Genomic DNA, 24,217 nt, shown 5'->3' with positions numbered 1-24,217 from the left:
ATTATAATGTTTTTCTGTTGCACTACTCTCCCACAAACATAGAATAGAATGTTGTGAAACCTCCCAACAGACCAGTGAGTAATCCAGTTCAAGATCACCACATCCTAGCATATTTTATTGGACCAAGACCTTGGACATACTTTCATGTTTCTATCAAGCCAGCCAGCGGCATGAAAAAGAGGAACTTACGGGAATGCATTTCAATTGTGCAGCAAAATTGCTTTCAAACTTAATGAGACATCATAAATATAAGCTATTCATTAGGATTCTAGCCACACCATGGAAATAGCAAAAGGAATCTTTTTAATTTTCCCAGTTAGCCACATCCTCAGTTGTTGTTGTTATAATAGGGTTTTAGGAGCATCAGCTGGAAGAAAAACCCGAGTTTCCCAGAGAACAAACCATGCTACCTTTGCGTGAGATCGACGAACTCAGCCACGTTGTGAAAATGGCCCAAAAAAATTCCTCACATCAGTCGAGGTTACTCGAACTCAGGCCTTTTCCACCCAAAATGGGGGAGAACGGTAATTCTACCAACTGTGCTACCCACGAAGGCCTACATCCCTAGATTTGTGGTGCAGATAATACAGCACATGCGTGGTCCTGATCCAATCTTTCTACCAAATATATGTACAATGAATATGCACCTTTAGTAATACTCTACATTTCTCTCTCTGAGTGTTTTTAAAATATGTGATTTGTGCAATTTCCACTACACGTGTATCAGAATAACCTGAATAACCTGTTCTTCTATAGTGCTCGTTTCTTCCTCTTGGTCTGTCAAGTCCTCTTATACCTCTACACTTCCTATTTTCAAGGTCTTTCTTCGTGAGACAGAGTAGTGTAAGTGGGGGGTGCATGGGAGGCGACGCACCCAAGTTCCATCACAGAAAGAAGCCCTAAACTTTTCTGATATAATTATAATATAGCTATAGCAAAAGAAATGGGGTTGCCAACACCAACATGCAGCCGTGTTCCTAGATACCATTGGCCAACTATGAATTCAGGATCATTGTCAAACATACCTCAGCTGTTGTTTTTATTTTTAATTTTCCTGACTGAACTCCACCCTCCGCAACCAGAATTCCACAAATATTGATCTAATAGACTGAGAGAAAACAGGAATATACTAGACTTGGGCCACTTCTAGAATACTGTTCGCTTTTCCTTCGTTGTTTCCTGTTCTACGAAAGAGACTGTTATTTAGATTCTCAAAGTAACAATCCGATCACTTGTTTTCAATTACACCTACAAGTAGATCTTTTACAAAGCCGTTTTATTTTCCTCGTGCTCAGAGTGAAAAAACTAAAATAGGCTTGATTATAGAATCAGAAAATGGGCCACATTATTGTTGAAGTATGTCATTAGGGAACTGTAAGCTGACCTAATTTATAAAATTAGCCGGTTTCTCCAGCTGCATCTTTCGATTAAGTTTTCCTTGATCTACTTTCACTCAATATCAACGCTGTTATTGTACCCATCCGAGTTCATGCTTATGGAGGCTTCAAGGAAAGTAAGTTATTATTCGCCGTCTACCATAAGTCTCAAATAAGATCTTAGTCACAGCCTGAGACTGGGAGAAAAATGAATTAGGAAAAGTACCATGGACTTTTCCTACTGCTTTGTTGACTATTAATGCGACCACTGTCAGCAGTTTACTGCTTAAGCAGGAAATCTATACCAATCTCACAAGAGTGTGAGATTGGAAATATCACTTATCCAGTTCAAATTCCTACGAAAAAGAAAATACAAGATTTGACCGAAGTGTTCGGTGATCTTATAATAATCTTTCATATCAGGGATACCTCATCTATCAGCGTGTATTCCTTTTGTGAATTGCATGTGGAAAAGGCCCGGGTTCGAATCCCGGACCGTTTCCACCCGTCGACGACGGGAGGAATTTTTATGGGTCTTTTTTCACAACATGGGTGGGTTAGTCGGTCTTGGGCGAGGGTAGCATGGTTTTTTCTCCCAGGAACTCGGGTTTTTCTTCCAGCAAACAGAAAATCGACCTCAGAACACTCGCAGTTTACAGACAGTATATAGAGAGCAATATGGGCCAAGTTGCTGATGCTCTTAAAACCATACAACAACATGAAAGGGAAAGGACTGAGATCAATCCAAGAAAGTTAAACCCAACGGCCCGCCTAAAATCATTCACAGCAGACGACTTCCAAAAATGTTTTGATCAGTGGCAGACACGATGGAACAAGAGCACTCTTAGAGAAGGAGATTAGCGAAGAACATAAAAATGTAAATATAATCATTGAATAAAATTAATCGTTTCGCAACATTCATCGAAATATTTGATTAAACATTTTAAAGACTCCATGCCATCCTTACATACCTGTTGACATACATGGCTGAATTCCACGGCGGCATCGGCTCCAGAGTTTCCAATCCCGATTACAGCCACTCGTTTACCTCCATATCCATCCGCATGCTTTAAGCTGTGCGTGTGAAAAATTTTCCCTTGGAAATCTTCCTGTCCAGGAAAACTGGGGATGTTTGGGAACACGTGATGGCCATTGCACACCATAACTCCATCGAACGTGGCCTCCTTGAAGGAGTTTTCTTTTGTGTGTCTTGTCGTCACTACCCATCTGCCAGTGTCATCGTAGTCCTTTGACGGAACGACTTTTACAACCTCCTGGAAAAACCTGATATAGCTAAAGAGGTTAAAGGTCTCAGCGTAGCTACCGAAGTATTTCAGTATGAACGAATGGTGCATGAAATTGGCGTACTCTTTTGGTGGGGGGAAATCAGAGAAGGCGCTCATTTCTTTGCTCGTATTTATGACAGTTGTTCTCATGACGGATGGCATGCCTTCAACGTCATCATCGTGATAGTTCCACAGACCTCCCCAGTTTCCACTTTGCTCGAAACATACGACATCCAGTCCTTCTTCTTTGCAGGATTTGATAGCCGCAAGGCCACTAACCCCCGCTCCAATGACTGCAATTTGTTTCTTCATCTCTCGCATTGTGTGGGACTGCCTTGGACACTTCAACAAGGAGTACGAATCTGCAATGATATATATGATTTGAATTGCGGTAAATAATTTGACAGATTTTATAAATATCTTAATTTATACTAAGAAAAAGGTAAAGTATATGACTGTTATTCGTGGGGGTTTTCTGGTTGCAGAATTCCCTGTGCCTCGAAATATGCAATTTGTACTTTGAGTCAAGTGTCCAATCTACCAAAATCAAAAACCCCTTCGCTGTTCTCTATTTCTATCTGTTTATAAAATTCAATTATATTTATTCTACTCACTAGCCAAAATTTATAAACTTTTCAACAAATAACTAAACGTACAGTATGCAAATTTAAATTGTTGTATCATGGTGTGATGACAAGTCCAGTCATGGGGGACACTGGTGATCTTTCTGATTTTCAAGAAAGTGTTATTGTTGGAGCATGTTTAGCAGAAGCCATAAGAGAGAAAACCCTTTATCCTGCAATACCTTATTTCCATCCAGATTGCGACAGATTCTTTCAAAATGGCACTAAAACTATCCACCTTGCAAAAATTGTATCTAAATGGTTCGTGGAAGAGTCTCAAGATTTCCCTACTTGGCCACCTGATTCTACAGACCTAAATTTAATGAAAACGTCTGTAATACATTGGAAAGTGTAGTTCAGCTTTGATGTGTTCTCTACCAACTACCATATAGCAGCTGGCAAATATTGTGATGGAAGAATGGTGAAATCTGGACAAAGATTCCCTCAAATATCTGGTGAAATCCATGCCATTAGCTGTAAATGAAATCCATACCACGAGCTGTAATTTGGACAAGATTCTACGAGACATTAAATAAAGGTTTCTAATTTTTTTGGACAGTGGGTGTATTTATTCAGGATTAAAGAACTGTTTAACATCACTAGTGTGGTTTGGTCCTTCAGTGAGATCATCATTCATTCAGTTATTTATTAGTTATAAAAGTATTTAATATATCTCTATACATTAAAAAAGTTTTCCTCCTAGTGATATTTATTCGAGCCAATGGGAGAAGAGAGCGAGGCAAGTACGTCACTATAAATGCAATTAATTATTGACAACTGCCTCCATCACGTTCACCAACCTCGTGCACGTGATTCACTGTATAACAGTTGATTTTCCATTGTAACGTTTTTTGTATATTAATGAATATTGTACATTTGTAAATACTGTAGTTTAGTATTTTGTAAATATTTTAAATATTTGTAGAAGAGAGCGAGGCAAGTACGTCACTATAAATGCAATTAATTATTGACAACTGCCTCCATCACGTTCACCAACCTCGTGCACGTGATTCACTGTATAACAGTTGATTTTCCATTGTAACGTTTTTTGTATATTAATGAATATTGTACATTTGTAAATACTGTAGTTTAGTATTTTGTAAATATTTTAAATATTTGTATAGTTTGTAAATATTTTAGTTAAATATTTTAATATTTAGTTAAATATTTAGTCCTGCTCTTTCGGATGCAACAATATTCCCCATGCATTATTGAACCCGAAGCAAAAGACCTTTTCCTAAATGACCTATGTAAACGCAAGTAAATAATTAGATAATGATATTTATTCGACCTTGAGAATGCCGCACAGTAAAAATGCGCAGGTAAATAATTACATAGGTCATTTCCTGATTAGATATCGATCATAGTGACATAGTGTTTTGTGTCTGGCTGCACCGAGGGTTCCCCCTAGTTCCGTGTTTTCACTCTGTGAAGAATACAATACTCTGATAAAGCCAGGACGTGTGTAAGTGTGTGTTTTGCGAAGTATTAGTGTTGTTTTTTTTTGTTCCTCTGGGGAGTCTGTGGATACCCACTAACACCCCCAGTTTCCATCACTACCCTGGGGAGGCGGGCTAGGACACATTAGGAAAGAAGCAAGCTCTGGTGGGGTTAATGTTGGGGTTGCCTAGGCATCCAAGGAGAGCCCCCCAAAAAAAAAAAAAAAAGGAAAGAAAAAAGTTTTTATTGGAAAGGAGATAATGGGGAGATAGGAAGAGGGTGGGATAAAAGATAAAAGGGTTAGAGAACAGAGGGGGAAGTAGTTAAGCCATTCGCCTAATTCAAAAGGGGACCCTGGTACAGGATGCCCATTGTGGTCCAGACGGTAAGAGTTGAAAGTGGATGGTGGGGTGAGCCACCAGGAAAAAATGGGGTAGGGGCTGCACAGGGTGGGGGAGGGAATTGGGGTAAGGAGACTCAACCACCCTGGGTGGTATGAATAAAAGAACATAAGGAAAGAGATTCCTATGGTGGAGCGTGCTTTTTACAGCTCTGTCCCACATTGAGCTTAATGGCCAATGTCAGCATCCCACACCATGCTAGCTAGGAAAAGCTACAGCATGGTGTCAGCTTGGATAACCGTGAGGCCCCTGAAGACCTGCATAGCCATCAGTCTGTCCGATGAAGGGACTAAGATAGAATATGCAATTAATAATAACTTTCTTTCATTCAACATTCACACAATTTTACTTTTTATAGTTTTTCTTACACTTTCTGTTTTCTTTTATATATAGAATAATTTTTTTTTTTTCGGTAGGTGTTGGCGCATCGTCTTTTGTGGCCATAGTGCACCTCCCAAGGTTTTTGCAGTACTTTGATCCAAGCCCTAGGCGGGATTCGAACCCGCGACCTTTGGGTTGCCAGGCAGGCACTTTACCCACCCGGCTAGCCCGGTCGGCTATAGATTAGATATCGATCAGTGCGTTTAGACAGGTTCAACTGTGGATTGGGGGTTTCTAGTACGGCCTGGGGTTCGTACTTGTAATACGGTACACTCTGATCAACTGGTCAATCTTCTACAATCAAAATAGAAAATATTTGACTTACTCCGTCATACCTCTACATATTACGTAGAATAGAGTGCGCGGGGGTTGGCGAACAAAGCGAGCAGGGGTCGGAGCCCCCAGCCTATATATTAAATATCTTTTGATATTAATATATAGATATTTAATATAAATATCTTTTAACACAATATGTAGTAAATCTCTTCTTAAGTGGTGATTTGAAACAGTAAAAGTTGTCCATGTAGTTGAATCCGGCCCAGGGGAAATATAATTAGTGATCAAATCAAGTAGTTGTTTATTAATTGTCAAGGACGTGCAGATCGCTTCAAATGTTTCAGTTTTTCTGGAAGACCGCTTAACAAAGGAAAAGTTATCTGCCTTGTATTGCAGGGGAGGTTCTTGCTTCACATGAATATCTCCTTTGCGGAATCCTGACTAAATATTTCGCTATTGTTATGCAAACTATTTTGTCGGTCACTTTCTGTAAATGTAACAAAACCCAAAAGGCATAAAAGAGATTCTACTCCACGCTGTTTAATTGCGAACAATCAGTAAGTTCTTCAAGGTCTCTTCTTTTAGAACTGCGTGCTTTATGCATGTGGTTATTGATATTTTTAGAAAGAGATTTAACGAATACTTGGGGATTTCTATAGCATGTGCGGAAGCTATTCGTTGTGTGGCGTAGTATATCAAAATAGAAATGCATTGACACGTGTCTCCTTTTTTAGCGGTTCAGCCTTAATTTAAATGTCTGGTAATGGCGTTTCCATACCTTAGTATTTAAAAAGTAGTCACGCCCTGAGGTAGCCAAAATAATTTAACTCTTTCAGGGCTTTACTAAAAACCCTGAAAACAACAAAAAACTACCCTCCCCTAATGACAAAGCCTTCGTTAACGCACTTTACAATCGACTGCCACAACAACCATCTCACAGCCATCTGACCTCGACGCACCCACTAGGTGCACGGAGTTTCATATCACACCACACGATGGTGCACAGCCACTCATATTATTTTACTCATTGCTGCCATAGATGTGGACAGTGGCTTTCCACCGTGTATGATGGCAAAACCACTTCTTTTCTCATACCCGGATTATTGCCATTAAACATCCCGCCAACCTTTGTATCATCATCAAAGTTAAACGTTAAATTTAAATTAGCGTTAGCAGTGGCAAATGATGCAAGAAAGCAACTTTATAAAGCAACAGGGAAAAAAACTACACCTCCTATTTCACCTATTAATTCTCTCCAATAGTTTGTCCAGTTCTTCCTTGAATTTATTCAAGCTATCAACTTCCACAACAGAATGAAGTTTGTTCCAACAATTAGCCACCCGCTGGCTAAAGGCAAACTTCCACATCAATTCTGCAACCGTCCTTCCTCAGTCTGAATTTGTGCCCCTCACGTGTTTGTGTGTGTGGTCTGAGCAAGGGAAAGAATCTCACCAGCATTGAGCGTGCTCAATCCATTCAAAGCCTTAAACACCTCAATCAGATCACCTCGCAGGTACCTAGGCTTCAGACACTGCAATTTGTAGAACTGAAGCCTTTCTTGATAAGACCAACCCTTTGTTCCCCTCGCTAATCTCGTTGCCCTTCTCTGTACTCGTTCCATCAGATCCACATCCTTGCTAAAATTAGGCCTGCAGACCTGCCTGCAATATTCAAGATGTTACCTGACCATTGAATTATACAAGGGCATAATCACCCCCTTATCCCTGCTAGAAAAATTCCTGTATGTCATTGAAAAAACTCCATAAACTGTCTTGGCAGCCTGTGCGTATACCTATATCGATGTTCATTACTGATATCGATATAGGTATATGCTTCTTGCAAACAGTAAGATGCCAAAACCTAACCTTTTGAGACTCCACTCATAACACTGGTGGCCGAATAATTAAATTCGGGTGGCCGAATTTAATTATTCGGCCACTGTGCTACACGCTCGACCGCAGTCTCCTACCGCTTAACCATTGCTTTATTCATAATACACTAATCACCCAAAAAATTATGACCACCCACCTAGTAGCGTGTTGGACCGCATATCGCCGTGATAACCGCTTGCACCCGGCGTGGTACTAGCTCCACAAGACCGCGGAAGGTGCTCTCAGGTATCCTGGACCACCTGGACAGAACGACTCTGGGAGTTCTGCAACAGAGTGAGCATTGGCGACGACTGGCAAATGCTACGTCTCGAAAATGTTCGACGGGATTCATGTTGGGTGGAATTCGGCGGCCAATCGAGCACACGAAATGGTTGGACATGATTCTCCAAGCAATCCTGCACAATGTGTGCCTTGTGATATGGAACGTTGTCGGCGAGGGCATGTTCAATAATGATGAGCGTACCCAGTGATGAAACATTTCCCAAACCATGATACCACCGCCCACGGACTGTTTTCATCCACCCAACAGTGCTGTCTGGATGTAGCTGTTGACCTGCTCGCTGTCAAATACGCACCAGTTCATCGAAGTGATGGAGTGGAACCTTGATTCATCAGACCAGTGCCTCTTGCATTCGCCCAATTTCCAGGAATGGTGAGGGCTCGTGAGGCGTCTATTCTTCCGGATCCGTCCACTCATGGGGAGAGAGAGAGAGAGGTGGTCATAGTATTTTGGCTCATGACTGTAGTAACTTTCCCTTGTTGTCACAATGCTCCAGCTTATACAACAGTTGTTCACGTAGGACCGTATCAGATTTAACTGAAATCGGAATTATTAATAGGCTTCCTCTCGGATTAATAAGAAATCCTTGTTAATATCAAATGCATAATAAAAGGTTGCGTAATAATATTTCTTATTAACAGACAGCCTTTCTGTTTATCTAGTTATTTCCTGTTAATTACTGAAACAAGGTCGAATTGCCATTTTTCGATTCCTGTTCGATTGCCATTGATCTACGTGTACAGGTTTGCAGAGATAATATGCCCATTAGCCTTGATAAAGATTGATTCCGGTATGGGAGAAAAAGTTGTTGAAAAAGTTGTGCCAACTATCATCATTATCAGTCGTCAAACAAGTATCAGCACTAATTGATGTAAAAACAGCGTTACTGATGCCAAGGAGAAGTTAAGGTCACAATAAATATCCAGGAATGTAATGCTCCAAGCAACCATGACGTCGATTTACTTTGTCTGTAAACGAGTTCAATCTAAGCTCGGTTTTCCTTTCTTTCTGCTGACATATCAGTTGACACAGTTTTTCAGCAAATGTATATTTTAAGGGAGAAAGCAAGAAGCGAGCTTACTCATTATTACGCTCTCATGGCTATTCCCACAGATGGTAGAAAGTGACCTGAGTTCGAGTCCAATCGATGATGAGAAGATTTTTTATGGGACTTTTTCAAAACGTGGCTGAGTTAGTCAGTCTCGGGTGAGGGTAGCACGGTTTTTTCTCTCGGAAACTCGGGATTTGCATCCATAAATAGAAACTCGACCTCAGGACACACGAAATTTGAAGTCAGTATACACGGAGCAATATGACGTTAGTCGCTGATGCTCCCAAGCCTTACAACAACTTACTTATTATAATCATTCTGTTTATTCCAGAAAATGTTTTCTTCCATCCCTTTCTAGAATGTGTACAAAAAATAAGGCCAGAAGTAATAAACAGTTAATGAGATCTCATAAATATCTAATTTATCTCGCTCTGTCTTTATTATCGGATGAGTTCCTTCAGTATGTTCCCGTTCTATACTTGTAGTTAGCTGTGGACTCCCGAGAGACTCTTCAACCTGTACTCCTTGCTTCCACAGTATTTCACAGGATCTATCGCCAGTGAATTAAAGAAGTTGACTGTGTTGTGTGGAAAGGAATTCTTTAGATAGGAGAGGTTGGACAGCATGGTTTGTAACTGTAGGTAGGGTTTGCATTATTGAGTCCAGCACGTGGAGTAGAGATAAACCCTTGAAGATTCTGAGCGTCACTCATACTGGTAAGCATTTGAGAAAAAAGAAGAATATTGCTGGATGCCATGCGAACTGCCCATTGGATTATGATCAGGTTGGCATATAATACAGCCACATGCAGATGGTGAACGGATTGCCCATGACCTTATTAATCAATGTTATTGTCCAGTACTCAACTGTCAAGTATTTGTTTACATACGACTACAAAGCAGAAGGCCAAATTTGAACTACATAGAGAGCAATTGGTTGTTCAGACATCTAGGAGTATCTTGCGGCTACGTTCTCACATGGTCTAGTACGTGTTTTTATGGTGGAAAAATGATTCTGAAATGTGAGACCTTCCCATGTCAAGCTGAGGTCGGTGTGAGACTTCACTTTCTTAATCTGCAATCCGTCAATAGACTCTGAAGTCATTCTTGATTCTCTTTTTCGAAAAAATGATTTGAATTTATTTGGACATGTTGAGCTCCAGATTTATTTACTTTAGATAGTCTACATGGCTGTCAATAACGGCAGAGACTCGTTGCTCTGAGTCCTTTTCAGCTTCTTCCGATGTTATACATCATTTCAGGTTTTTCGCATGTGATGTGAAATCAGCGTTCCTTTCAAAGAAAGGTTCACGGACAGCAGCCAACAACAAACCAAACAGGATTCCTCCCTACTGTACTTTCCGCTTTATAATCTACTCCTGTTGGAAGGATTAATGGCTGATGATCAGATGACTTGTAATGAGAATTAGGTTGATTAGTTTTAATAGGTATCCTGTAATAGGAAGTATTTTTCCAGAATTTAGATGTGAGCTGGAATAAATGGGGTTTCAAGTATATTAGTGCACGAAGATCTTTTGGGGATCACCGTATGAAGATATTTTATGTCTACGAAAGAAACATCGCTCGATGAGTGCTAATATGATAGTTATCTCAAGTACTTTTTTATAGAGAGTAGCCCAACGAGTTAGGTTTAAAGTCCTTGGGCTTTTCAGGGTTTCTTCTTTTGAGTATGGGTTGAACCCTGTAGTTCCACATAGTCCGAATTGTGTGGAAATTTTACATCTGATTTAAGATTATTAGAAGGAGCTCCACTATGAAGGCACTACACACTTTGAATATGAACAGAGGAAATCCGTCAGGACCAATGGTAGGTTTGTTGGGAAGTCTGGTGATGGTATTTATAATTTGTCCTATCGTTATGGATACAGTTAAAGGTCCTTCTGGACTGGATGAAGGGCTCGTTTAGGTTTGGAGTCCTTGGGTCTGATTGCACTTGGAATAGCTATCATTAAAAGTCAACGATACCTATTCCTTAAATATCTTCTCTGCCATATGAGAATTCCTTTTGTATTTGGATGGTATACGTTTGGACTGGTTTATTCCGTTGATTACTAGCTGCCGGAATGCAATTTGTTCATTTTAAGGAAGGTGCCGCGCCCTGCTTGTACGTGTTATAGTCAGCTGAATTATGATACTTTTTCCGGTTTCTGAAAGCTTTTTCTCTTCTCTTGAATGCTTTTCTGACTGTTCTTTTTGAATGCTTTTCTGACTGTTCTTTTTGAATGCTTTTCTGACGTGAGGAACCTTTATGTGTTTTTTTCTCTGTGGCTGAATTAGTCTGTCTCAGGCGTATATAGCAAGGTTTTCCTCCATAAACTTAGGTTTTTCGTCCAGCAAAACCGGCAAATCGACGACAAGAGAACACACGCAATTTATTAACACAATACATATATGGATATATGAAATGACTTTCCGGGTGACCCTAATACAATAGTATACTGTTTTGATCATCACTTCATTCCCGAATGCTTCAACTGCTTTTGGGTCGTTGATAACGTTTAACTAAAACATGATGAGAGAGTAATCAGATGAGAGGCTGTGATGTTGTGTGATCAGATTGCAAAGTGCAAGACTGTCCCAAATATGCCATATGTGACAATGACTGCTATGAATTTTTCAATGGCCTAATCATGTCTCGGGCAAGTTAAATTTGCATATAATGGATGTCGGAGCATTGGGCCAAATATAGAGTTTATGGAATCCTTTCTGAATGCGACACGTAGGGTTACAGAGTTATCTGACTTGTTTCTTGGAATCCGGACTGTTTTTAATTGGATGAGTGCAGTAAGGCAACATCCCCGCCATGTCCCAGGAACTCCCACGATAAGACCTTTTAAAAAGTTTGACAGATCACGCGTATTTCCCAATTCTGGCTTCAGATTACTGCAGTCGAAAAGCCTGTGCAGTATTTATACTGAAGGCAACATGTCATCACCCCAAGTCACAACTTTTTGCATCTATTTGTATTAAGACAGCCACAGACTGTCTTAATACAAAAGACTGTCTTAATACAAATAACAAATAATCATGATTTAAGAAACAAAACTGTTTAATTATTAAATCTCCATTCGATTCAGTTCGATCGAAAAGCAAATGTAAAAGCAAAAGTTAAATATAAGGAATAGAGAAATTTTTGTTTTGAGTAGTGGCTAAAAAAACGGACCAGTTAACACAACCGTACAAAATAACTTTATGGGAAAATCAGAATTTCCTTGAGGGACTTTCCCCATCCCTGTATCTATTATCACTAGGCTGTTTCGTAGATACTTTGTTTTCTTTTATTAGGGTTTTAGGAGCATTAGCGATTAAGGCCATATTGCCTGTAAATTGGGTGTGATCCGTGGTCGATTTTCTGTTTGCTGGATGAAAAACCTGAGTTCCCGGGAGGGAAAAAAACCATGCTACACTCGCCTGAGACAGACTAACTCAGCCACTTTGTGAAAAAGGCCAATAAAAGTTCCTCCCTTCATCGACGAGACTCGAACTCAGGTGTGGGGAGGATGGCAATACTACCTACTGTGTTACCCACGAGGACTTAGTAGATGTAATTTTAAGATCTTCTTGAATTTCACTTTGGTAAGTCGATATCGTTAATGTTCGTAAAAGGGAAACAAATGAAGTATGCCAGCGAATAAGGATTAGCTTATAAGAAATTTTAAGAGAAATATATGGACATATTACACATGGGCTGATGAATTCGTTCTCGGGTGGTCCTAATACGATAGTTTTTTGAACACAGAAAATACAAGGGATGGATGGATGGATGGATGGATTATTTAATAGGGAAGACCCTTAGGTCGACTCAGGCCACAATTGGTCCATCGTTCTTAAAGCATTTTTTATCTTAAAGAGATCAGTTAAATATTTTATTTATTAATAAAATTCGCGAAAGTAGTTTGAATAATTTAAAAATGAATTAAAATCTTGGACATATTCATTCAACGTATGAGCGCACGCTTTCAATGAAATTTCTGGTTAAATTGATCGCACGCGTGTGGATGCAACTTCGAATACCATCTGCACCAGTTAATTATTCAAAGAGGGTCATGGTTACCTTTAAGAAGTCGATCATTAGATTATGGCTTCCTAGAAACGCTGGTACCTGGACCACTCGCAAAGGCTTCTCTTCAAAGCGTAGTCAACTTTCAGAAACTCACTTAACTGTCTCAAACATCAGCAGGAAAAACTCTGCGTAACAGGAGTAAAGAGAAAAGTCTTAAGTAGGTTGTATGAACGATGGGTGTGCATATTTTGAATGGCACCAACCAACGTGAAGAAAGCTTTAATATACGTTCTTTCATGCCGAAGGTCAGCTTGTTTACATTAACAAGCAAAATCCAAGGAAATCATTCATCCCGAAATATTATAGTTAAGCACATGAGCGTGCGTATACAAAGACGTTTCCGTTTAGCTGCTCAAAAAAGGTCACCAAAGCGACTTGTCTGAGCCCGAACCATAAAACCGGTTCTATCGCTTAGTAACATGTCTAATGAAACGAGTTATAGGTTTCTTTATGAAATCCAGTAAAGAGAAACTATTTAAGATAATTCAAGGCAATTCTACGTCATAGTTCCTTATTGACACTACCGGTTTGAACGACGCAAGAAAAGGAGTGAGGATTTTCCTTCAAATTTTACAAGATTTTAACGTAGAAATTTCTTTACATTAAGCCCATAAACATTTCTTTACATTAAGCCCATAAAAATTTTAAGAACAGTTTGAATTAAAATTGAAATATTGTGTTTTAATGAAAGACAAGATCATCTTCACCTTCTTCTATGTAACTTCGAACTTCAAAACAAATTCTGTTTGTCCTGGTCCGTCGTCTATCTGCTCTCGGAGACTGTTCATAGGCATTCATATAGCGATAACAGCTAGTAAAGTGTCATTTTAGAGCCACCCCAGAACCAACTCGTGTCCATCTATATTATGTCCATAAACTGCGTGTGTTCTCTGGTCGATTTGATATTTTGCAAGACGAAAAACCTTTTCACCTATTCACGCCTGAGACCAACTAACTCATCCATGGTGTGAAAAGAGCTCACACAGTTACAGGGGGAGAGCTGAACTCATCGTAATAGCTGACTAGGCTTTCACTTGAGATTCTAGAACACCCAAGTAGCAGAATGGTTCCAGTGCCATGGTTCTCCCATACACTGCTCGACAAAATTAACAGATCAAAATTTTTTGATGGAATTTTATTATGAACAATGTCGCCGAAGAAGACGTCATTATGATGTTTAAGAGCTATCCGCCGTCAGAGTTCATAATGATTGCCGGAGTATCTCAAGGTTTTGTTCTTTCAATTATATTTTTCTCCTATTAATGAGCTTTTCCCATGCGATGGAAATCCTATCAATAGATTTGCAATCCAACGATAGACATAGATTTGCAAATCATGTCCATATCCATCATCATCATCATCATCATGATGTCCATATCCATCATATCCAAATCAATTAAAAATTATATCTAAGCACATCCATAGATTTGCAAATAGCGCAATATATTCCACTTATGAATTTGACCAACCTTACTCCGCACAAACAAAATTACTCTAATTCTTACCATTCAGTTCTTTGAATGCTGACCTATAGCCCATTCTTTAGTGATGAATTTTAATACTGAGAAGTTCTTGGCTATGCGTCAAATCCATACCTAAGATAGAATATCTTTCCCAAATCTAGGTTGGTGTCCCAGCACCATTCTTAAACATCTTAACTTTCTTCAGAGTAATCTTTCTTTCACATAATCACTCCACACCAAGTAGAAGTGACTCGAGTTCGAATCTCGTCGATGACGTGAGGAATTTTTATGGGCCTTTTATATAAATTGGCTGAGTTAGTCGGTCTCAGTTAGGCGAGAGCAGCATGGTTTTTTTCCTACCGAAAACTCGAGTTTTATGGTGTGAGTCGCTGATGCTCCTAAAACCATATAAGAAACGAATCCTTATAAATAAGACAGGAGGTTACCACCCCATCTTGACAGCCTCATTTGAACAACTAGCATTTGCTTCTTTTCTGTGGGCTTAACATTTCACAACTCATGGGTGCATCCAAAAATTTACGAATAAGAGTTGAAATAATAGTTGAATTGGAAACAAGAAGAGACTCAGATTGTAAAATATTTATATTGAGGAATATCAAGAGACGGGATCACTTATCTTTGAATTAACAGCGGTCATCGTATTCTGTTTTTGTTTTCTTTTTGTGTTTTTTTTTATGGATATTTATTTTATCAAAATGTTATCAAAAATCCACAATCATGGAAACTTATCCCATTAGTTATCCATCTATTAATTTAGTGTTCTGTTTTGGGAGCTTTCCAGTTTTATATGTTCGTTGACAATTATTGATCACAAAACTGTAGTTGTTCAGTTACATCTTTTCCTTCTCTTTACTTAATTAAAATTATAATTTGGAATTTTATTTCCACGAATTCATCTCTTATGAGCAGTTACCCCGATATGGAAAGGTAATTTTAACTAATGCACTTATTAGCGAAAAATTTAGACTGTCTAAAAATACACTGGTGTGCAAAATTTAAGGACCAACACTATTTCTAAATATTATAACCACAAAATCTTTACAATCGCTGCTGAGATTCAGTCTCAGCAGCGATTCTGGGGGTCAGCTAATCTGGCGAGAGGTTGGCACACGGTATCACCCTGCAAACTTCACTGAAAGGGATCGATATGGCGATCGAGGTGTTCTCGTCTGGGGAGGCGTTATCTTGGTGGACGTACACAACTCCAGGTACTGGAAGGCGGTACTGTGACCGGTGCATGCTACTGTACTGACTGAGGTAATCCTTCCCCATGTGCGTCTATTCTGAGGTGCCATTGGCCCCGAGTTCGTGTTTACGGATGATAATAACGCCATACCCCATCGCACTGCAGCTGTTGATATGCTACTGGAAAGTGAGAACATTGTTCGTATGGATTGGCTTGCCCGTTCACCTGATCTAAATGCCATAGAACACATATGGGACGCTCTGGGGAGACGCCTAGCGGCACGTCCACACCCACCAGAAAATGTTCACCAGCTGAAGATGGCGCTGACAGAGGAATGGACGATTTTACTGCAAGAACTTAACAACATTGTTCTCAGTGTGGACAGGCGGTGCAAAGTCTGCATCAGGGGTGGCCATATCTCCTGCTGATGACCACCTCTTCCCTTTGTTCCATCTTTGGCAGTGATGCATCTGTATCATGGCAGCCAGTGCTATGTTGCCACTTTTGAATAAAGCTCCTGTGCACCGTTTTGTTTCCGTTGTGTGTCGATATTGTTTCCTTCATCATTTCTGTACCTCACGAGGTTCCTTTGGTATGCTTTTCCCATTTCCAGGCCACTCCTATGAGAAGCTACAGATGAAAACCTGACGGTTCTTAAATTTTGCACACCAGCGTAGCCCCGTGTAACTTGTTCTTAAGTTGATTTTCAGTTTTGCTGGACGAAAATCTCGAGTTTTCAGGAGACAACACCATGTTACCCTAGCCTGAGACTAACTAACTCAGCCAAGTTGCGAAAAAGCCTGTAACAAATTTCTTACGTCATCGACGGGACTCAAACTCAGGTCTCTTCCACTAGAGTCTGGAGAGGACAATGATTCTACCAACTGTTCCACTCACGAGGGCTATTCTGACGCAGAATTCGCTTCAAAGTCTTCTGATCTCGTTCTTTGAGTACCGACTTTCTGCTGCATTTTTTTCTTTTAGAGCTGGATTCTCCTTTTGTTTTCCACTCATTGCATACTTTTCGACACAGTGATTGATAAACGAGCTCGAACAATAACACCTTTTTGAAAATCGGGAAGATTGCCTATCTTTCTCATGACTGGATCGACAAAAAATCTCCAAGAATGCGTACAATATTTCTTTGATACAAAGGAACTTGTGATCATATCACTTGAGAACTTATATTATCCTACATTTAATGATCTCTTGAAACCCATTGCAGGTTTCTAATTTTTGACCAACCATTGAGTGCAGTTTTAATTTTAAATACCATAATGTACAAGCATTATTTTTACAAGGGAATCTAAATGAATGTGATTCTTTACTGAATCACAATGTCCCATCATCGCTGTACTTATAATAGATTTATACCGAATTTTAGCAATGTGTGATGAAAGACACTAAGAGTCAAATTATTTATCCTGAACAGAACAAGCCTGTACAATATTTCTGTTCAAAATAAATCAAATTTTACTTGTTGGGTTGGTGTAATTAAAGTGATCAGATATGACAAGAAATATACAGACAATATAATATTTAATACTGTTTTTGGAAATCGCTGTCTATTTTGAATTCGGCCATTGAAGACTAAACAGATGGTCTACTTCCTTTTGATACGTGCATGTCTTATGAGCAATGGAACTGACATTGTGCAAATGTGCTGATTGTCATCACGCTCTGATCGGTATCGAAACTCCAGTGGAAATATTTTTAAGTGACTAGATATCTCTTATTGTTTTCTTAGAGGACTTTTTAAAAGAAGATTTTAATTAGAAGAAAAGCTATAAAAATAGCAATTATGGTTACCCATATATCAGGAATGTTAGAACCTTTTGAAACTGCAACGCTGGAAGGGCGAGTCTGTAATGGTGCCCAGACCCTTTCGTGTACTTTCACAATAGCGTCTCGAGCTCCTTTCCATGGATGAGGCCCAGTGATTCGGTACTGGTATGGAACAGCTGGCCCCGTTAAGCAGGCCCAAAGCAATTTAGGATCTGTGAGTGCTAATATTAACATATTAGGCTTCGCTCCAATGAGAGCAGCGAGTTCGTCCATGAATGGCAACCAATCCACTTGGATCGTGTGTCGTGGCGTTGAAACGTATCTCTTTGCAATAGCTTCTTGTTTCATGTTGATATCTTCCATCATCGCTTCTAAGGAAGGAAGCTTGAGCTTTTTATTCATAAGGAGTGCGAACCATCTTGATTGCATTTCCGATATGGGAAAAATGGCTCCTAGAGGTTGGATGAGCCCGATGAAGGCTAGCGTTGGATGTTCAAGGTGAGGTGGGAACACATATTTGTACAAAGTAACGCGATTGTGTTTTACATCCACAATGTCTCCAAGGAAAGGGAATTTGATGTGGTAACCGGTAGCTAGAATAACAGCATCTAGTTCGGTGACAATGTCGTCTCCTTCAAAGAGGACGCCGTCTTTGGTGAATTTCACGATGTCGCCCTTGAGGATCACAGCTCCTGCTAATAATCGGGAAGGTAAGGCGTCGCTGATGGTGGGATGTTGCGCAAACACTCGATGCTTTGGCTGAAGTCGATATTTCCTGTGATCACATCTTTTGTTGAGGATTCTCTCTACAAGTTTGCATTTTAGATCGTAAGGCAACTTGTTCCAGAAGAAATGTAAAATACGAGCTCGGAGGTCACCTGGCTCTCCGTCTACCAAAGAACGAGCGGTGATCCAAGCACCCCTTCTTGTACTGAGATAGGTCTAAAAGTATAAAATAAACGAAGTAAGAAAAAGACAAAATTGAAATGAATAAAGATTATTCTATAGATTATTTTAATATTCGAAAAATATTTGCGCAATTATTATGCAAGCAATTAATCATCATAAATTTAAAATTATTTAATTTAATTAATTAAAATTTACCACGAGAGTATAACTTCAGTTTTTAATACATGTTGACAGCTATTTTGTATGCTAGAGATAAAAGACATTATCACGGTTTGAGATTCTGTCATCAAACAATGTAAATATGGAATCCTTTCCATATTTACAATGTAAATATCCAGACATTACAAGCAATAAAAATCTCGTTTCACAGAAATTGCGAATGAGTGAATTTTGGATTATTTCCCTATTTTTTAATTTTTTTTTTTTATTCTATTCAGTGGAGGAAAAGAAAAGTATGGTTGATATTACCTAAAAGTAGTCATTATCAGTGATTTTATCTAAAGTATCCTTCCTAATTTAAATTTGGAATCTCGCATTTTTGAATCTTTCAAACGCCTATGGAATTTTAACATCAGTACCACCATCATTCTCTGTAAGAACGAGAAATTCTGCAATAGAGATTTCTCAAGAAAGTTGAGATAATTTATGGGTGCTGATATAAGTACTTTGCGTATTAGGGAAAAGTTTTGGTAATTACAGTTATTCAGTCGAAACAGAAAGTTAGGCTGTTTGCCACTAAGCGTTGAAATCAAGGTCGTGAGGCGTCGGTATATCACGTTGGTGAACTGCGTACATTCTGTGGGCAATTTTGTATTGTAAACGATGAAAATGTCTGAGTTTGCCGTTAAGTGAAACACCTGATTTGTTTTCCATATTTTGTAGGAAGGCGCATCTAGGAACCTTAAATTTGGACTAATCTACAAATTTCAATCTCCCTCTAAAATTGTGTGGTACACGTTAATCTAATAGTTTATTTTTCATCCCACTTAATGTAAGAATTATTTTTCGATTACATTGTAAAGGAAAACGAAGTTGGACTTCGTTTTCCTTTAGCCATATTTTTACGAATTGTGAAAAAGACTCATAAAAATTCTTCTCGTCATCAACGGGACGGGAACTCAGGTCTTTTTACCCGATGTGGGGAAGATGGCGATTCTACCAACTGTGACACCCACGAGGGCCATTTATGTGCAAAACAATCAAAAGCTTTACTGACCTCTACGTATGTGATATCAAAATTATTTTTTGTATTGAGTTCCTTTGTTACTGCACCATAAGTATCCAATCAGACTGGTCTGACTAAATCGTCCCTTAACAAATCTGTGCTGTGACTGTCCTATAATTGCATTCCTGTCTAGATGGTCTTGCATTACTTCTTTAACCAAAGAATCCGTTATTTTTCGTGGAACAGAAGTTAAGCAAGCAGGTCTGGTGAAAAGTTGATACATTCGCGCATCTGTAATCCATAGTGAACACCCCTGAATCTAAAGCTGCTCTCATGATTATGACCAAGGGTTTGATTACTTCCTTTGCTACCTTCTTTAATAGAATTAAATTCACTAGTGTGCAAAACTTAAGGACCAGTCAGGTTTTCACCTGTAGCTTCTCATAAGAGTGGCCTGGATATGGGAAAAGAATACCAAAGGAACCTCGTCAGGTACAGAACTGATGAAGGAAACAACACCGACACAAAAACGGTACAGAGGGACTTTATTCAAAAATGGAAACATAGCACTGGCTGCCATGATACAGATGCATCACTGCCAAAGATGGAACAAGGGGAAGAGGCGGTCCTCAGTAGGAGATATCGCCACCCCTAATGTCGATACAGGCTTTAAACTGCCTGTCCATACTTAGAACAACGTTGATAAGTTCTTGCGGTAAAATCGTCCATTCCTCTGTCAGAACCGTCTTTAGCTGGTGAACATTTTCTGGTGGGTGTGGACATGCCGTTAGGCATCTCCCCAGAGTGTCCCATATCTGTTCGATGGGATTTATATCAACGGAACGGGTAGTAGGAGTATATAGCGGTCATCATTGGGCGTTGTTTTTCGTGGACGACCACCATTGGTCTTTCGAACTGTACCTGTTGTTCTGAAGGCCGATCACGGGCGATACCAAACTGTGCAGCCACACTCCTCGCACTTTGACCTTCCCAATTATTCGACCCCGGGTAAAGTCATCCAGACATTGTCTACTGGCCATTTCGTTGTCTGTAGCACTGTATGAAACCAATCGAATGTCTGTAACAATCGTGCCACCATTCGGTAATTTGCGCATAACTGCTGAACTGCTGCTTTTATCTGTTTATGTGAGCCCTCTCATCACGATTCAAATTTTTGCATGTGCACCAGCTTTCTACCGCAGTTATGCAAATCGCCACAGGCTGTTTCGTTTGATTTTGTGGTTGTAACCTTTAGAAATAGTGTTGATCCTTAAGTTTTGCACACCAGTGAAGTTCAAATTCACTCGTAGCGCCTTTTTGTTTAGTTTCAGCAATTTCACTTACACTTTCCTTTCAGTTATCACAAAGTCATTTAGCTCTATTAGAGTTTGATAAACTTCTGGAATACTCTCCCATAAAATATTCCTCGTGTGTGAATATAGATGAAAACTGCGTAATCAGTTTGTCAGCAACTTGAGTAGAATCCTCAACAATTAAACCATTCATCACTATTTTAGTAATTTGACTCGTCCCCTTCCTTCCAGTTTTTTTTTTTTTTTTTTTTCATAAGGAAAGGGCAGTGTTTATGCATTTTTCCTCTCTGCAACGAATCTCATCAGTGCAGCTGATATCTATTTAGGTGTAAGCCTTCAAAAGTATCTCTTGGTATAAAAATTCTAGCTGTTTTTAGGATAACATCTCTGAATGCTCCCCATTTAGAATTTGCTCTTTGTGACATCTTCATTTGATGTTACTGCATAGAATTTAAAAACTTGAGATCACTGTGCTCACCTCTAAGAGAGCAAAAGCCTTTCGCTTTACTCTTGACAGTAGTTACATATTTAAGTAAATTCCACGTGAGTACACTGTGATAACTACCGCGTATTGGGCCTTTTATCTGCAGATTCTTAATGCATTAAAGGTTGCTGCTGATAATTAGATCAAGAATGCTGCTTATTTTGCTATTTCTCTAACAATCTGGTTAAGAAACAATCATTCAATAAATTCACAAAACTCTTGCTGCTGCGTGATTGACCAATCTACAGATTCCATTCAATATCTGGAAAGTGAAAGTTCCCCATTATAAGACATTCTGATTTACCGAACCACTACCCTCGTGGGTACAGTTGGTAGAATCGCCGTCCTCCCTACAATGGGTGAAAAAGACATAAGTTCGAATCTCGTCAGTGATGCGAGGAATTTTTGTGGGCCTCTTTCACAATGTTGCTGAGTTAGTCGGTGTCAAGTGAGGGTAAAATGGTTTTCCCTCCCGGAAACTCTTGTTTTTGTTGTTCAGAAACCAGAACATCGACTACAGAACACACGCAATTTACAGAATATTATATACAATGTAATGTGGTTAAGTTGCTGATGCGACTAGAACTCTACAACAACCAACCAAATGAACAGACTGTGATGAGTATACCGAACAATTTTTCGTTATACCCAATAATCAATAGGCATATAACACACTCCAGTGCATATATCCCACCTTAAGAAATTGGCATTGGCCAGTCATGTCAACTGGATCGACTGCCTTCCATTTTATGCTATTAAAGATGCAGAAAGTAATCAAAAGTAGAAACCTGAAAATCATAGAGGTTTGTCTGACTTTTTTAGGTTTCTACTTTTGGTTTTTAACAAGGTATAAGAGGTTACTGTATAAGATTTGGGCATCTTGGAATTACGGGAAAGATTCGAAATGAATTCCCAGGGTGGCTGCAGGGAAGGAGGTAATGGGCTGTGATTAATGGATACTCCTCAGATGGGTCTAATAAGAAGTAGGCTCATCCACAAAGGATCAATTCTTAGACCACTTTTTTTTTCTTTTTTTCTTTTTGTCGATTTATGTAAATGACATCGACGAAGGGATTGGGCGAGTGGTTAATGATAAGCGACATGCAGAGCTCCGTCAAGATCACTTGAAAAGGCTTAAAGAAGGATGAAAAAAGTGGCAGCTAATGTATTAATGCAGAAAAATGAAGGATCTTACACTTGGGAGAGAGCAAACCCAGATTAATTAATACAGTTGGTGGGGTTGAATTAAAACATTTGAAGAAAAAAGTGATTTGAGAGTTAGAATGCAGCGGACATGAAGTTCTCAAAGGAGTATAGACAGGAGGCAAGGAAAGCCCATGGTGCCCTATCGATGATTTATAGAAAATTTTGTTGTAGAGATAAGAAGGTCATGGTCACATTGTACAAAGCAATGCTAAGACTACGCTCGGAATTCTATATCAATGTATGGTGCCCGTATCTAAAGAAAAATATCGAGCAACTTGAAAGAGTCCAAAGATGGGCACCCTGCTTGGTTAAATCTAGAAATGGGTGTTCATATGAGGAAAGACTTCGAATATGTGGATTGCAGAAATTGGCAACCAGCCGCCTTACAGGAAACTTGATCGAAGTGTATTGAGTCCAATTTCCTCTAAAACGGTTTTATTCTAATGGCAATTTTCGGAGAATAACTTCGTTATATTATTTAATAACGCAGTTCATTGCAGATAGATTACAATTAGATGGATTTTTTACATTTTTGGATTATGGCTTCCCGGTAGTAAAAATAGTTTGCTATTTTCTGAAAAATACACTCTTCCTTATTTTTGGAGGTAAAAACCAAGTTTTTATTAATATTACTGGGCGATAATGGAAATTTTACGTTTATTATTGCCAATAAATGAAGTTAAAAACAAACGAACATAAAACATCGAATATAAAACACAAACTTAAATGATGCAGTCGTTATTCGACAAAGCGAATTCAGAACGTTCAGACAACGAACGGAACTCTCCTGACAGCCGAGCCATAAACTCCGAAGGTAAGATAAGCATATATGGTGAATAACACCAGCCAATAATTTTAAAGAGCTTTTACAAAATATTTGAATTTGTACGTCTGTCTTTATAAAAATATAAATTGCACAAACTTACCTTTTCGCAGACGTAACTGTAGTCGACAGCAGCGTCAACTGCCGAATTTCCGATTCCCACGACTGCAACACGTTTTCCTTCATACCCGTCAGCTGTTTTGCAACTGTGGGTGTGGAAGACCTTGCCCTCAAAGGTTTCGATCCCAAGGAATTGGGGAACGTTGGGATACACGTGATGACCTATGCAAATCATGACCCCGTCAAATATATTCTCGGTGAGACTATCCTCTATCATGTTTCGCACCGTCACCACCCACCTTCCCGTGTCTTGATAATCTTTAGAAGGAGCAACTTTCACCACTTCTCGGTGGTACTTGATGTGGCTTAAAAGGTCAAATTTTTGAGCGTACATCAGAAAGTACTTCAGCATGAGTGAGTTGTGCATGAAGTTCGGAAACTCTTTTGGTGGAGGAAAGTCGCTGTACGCACTCATTTCTTTCGACGTGTTGATGATGGTTGACCTCATCACGGAAGCTACACCATCGATATCATCCTTTCGATACCTCCACAAACCTCCCCAATCGTCACTTCGCTCGTAGCAAACAACATCGTGGCCTTCTTCTTTGCATGCCTTAATAGCAGTAAGTCCACTGGACCCTGCTCCAATCACCGCAATCTTCTTCTTTGGAGTCTTAGCCATGGCGTTGTTCACTAGATGCTGTAGCAGCTAA

General features: G+C 39.4%; 2 protein-coding genes across 2 annotated transcripts in view; both read right to left on the bottom strand.

The window, feature by feature from the left end:
- LOC150077166 (flavin-containing monooxygenase 5-like) overlaps positions 1 to 13,393 on the bottom strand; it is a 17,881-nt gene extending 4,488 nt beyond the window's left edge. The window contains exons 1-2 of the mRNA XM_090386459.1: positions 13,081 to 13,393; positions 2,348 to 3,024 (exon numbers count right to left, since the gene is read on the bottom strand). Coding sequence (XP_090242585.1) covers positions 2,348 to 2,983 — 636 coding nt within the window. The 5' untranslated portion in view covers positions 2,984 to 3,024; positions 13,081 to 13,393. The remainder of the gene's footprint in view (positions 1 to 2,347; positions 3,025 to 13,080) is intronic.
- Positions 10,314 to 24,217, bottom strand: LOC150077165 (flavin-containing monooxygenase 5-like). The gene is made up of 3 exons (XM_090385802.1): positions 23,548 to 24,217; positions 17,569 to 18,486; positions 10,314 to 10,496 (listed from the first exon to the last, which is right to left on the bottom strand). Exons 1-3 carry the CDS (start codon positions 24,184 to 24,186, stop codon positions 10,314 to 10,316), a joined length of 1,740 nt encoding a protein of 579 aa, XP_090241928.1. The 5' UTR covers positions 24,187 to 24,217.

Source organism: Mastigoproctus giganteus, chromosome 12, assembly GCF_048544385.1.
Source record: "Mastigoproctus giganteus isolate SK-2022 chromosome 12, ASM4854438v1, whole genome shotgun sequence".
In the NCBI taxonomy this organism is placed as follows: Eukaryota; Metazoa; Arthropoda; class Arachnida; order Uropygi; family Thelyphonidae; genus Mastigoproctus; species Mastigoproctus giganteus.
The sequence above is the reverse complement of the archived record's forward strand: the minus strand, read 5'-3'. Positions and strand labels throughout refer to the sequence as shown.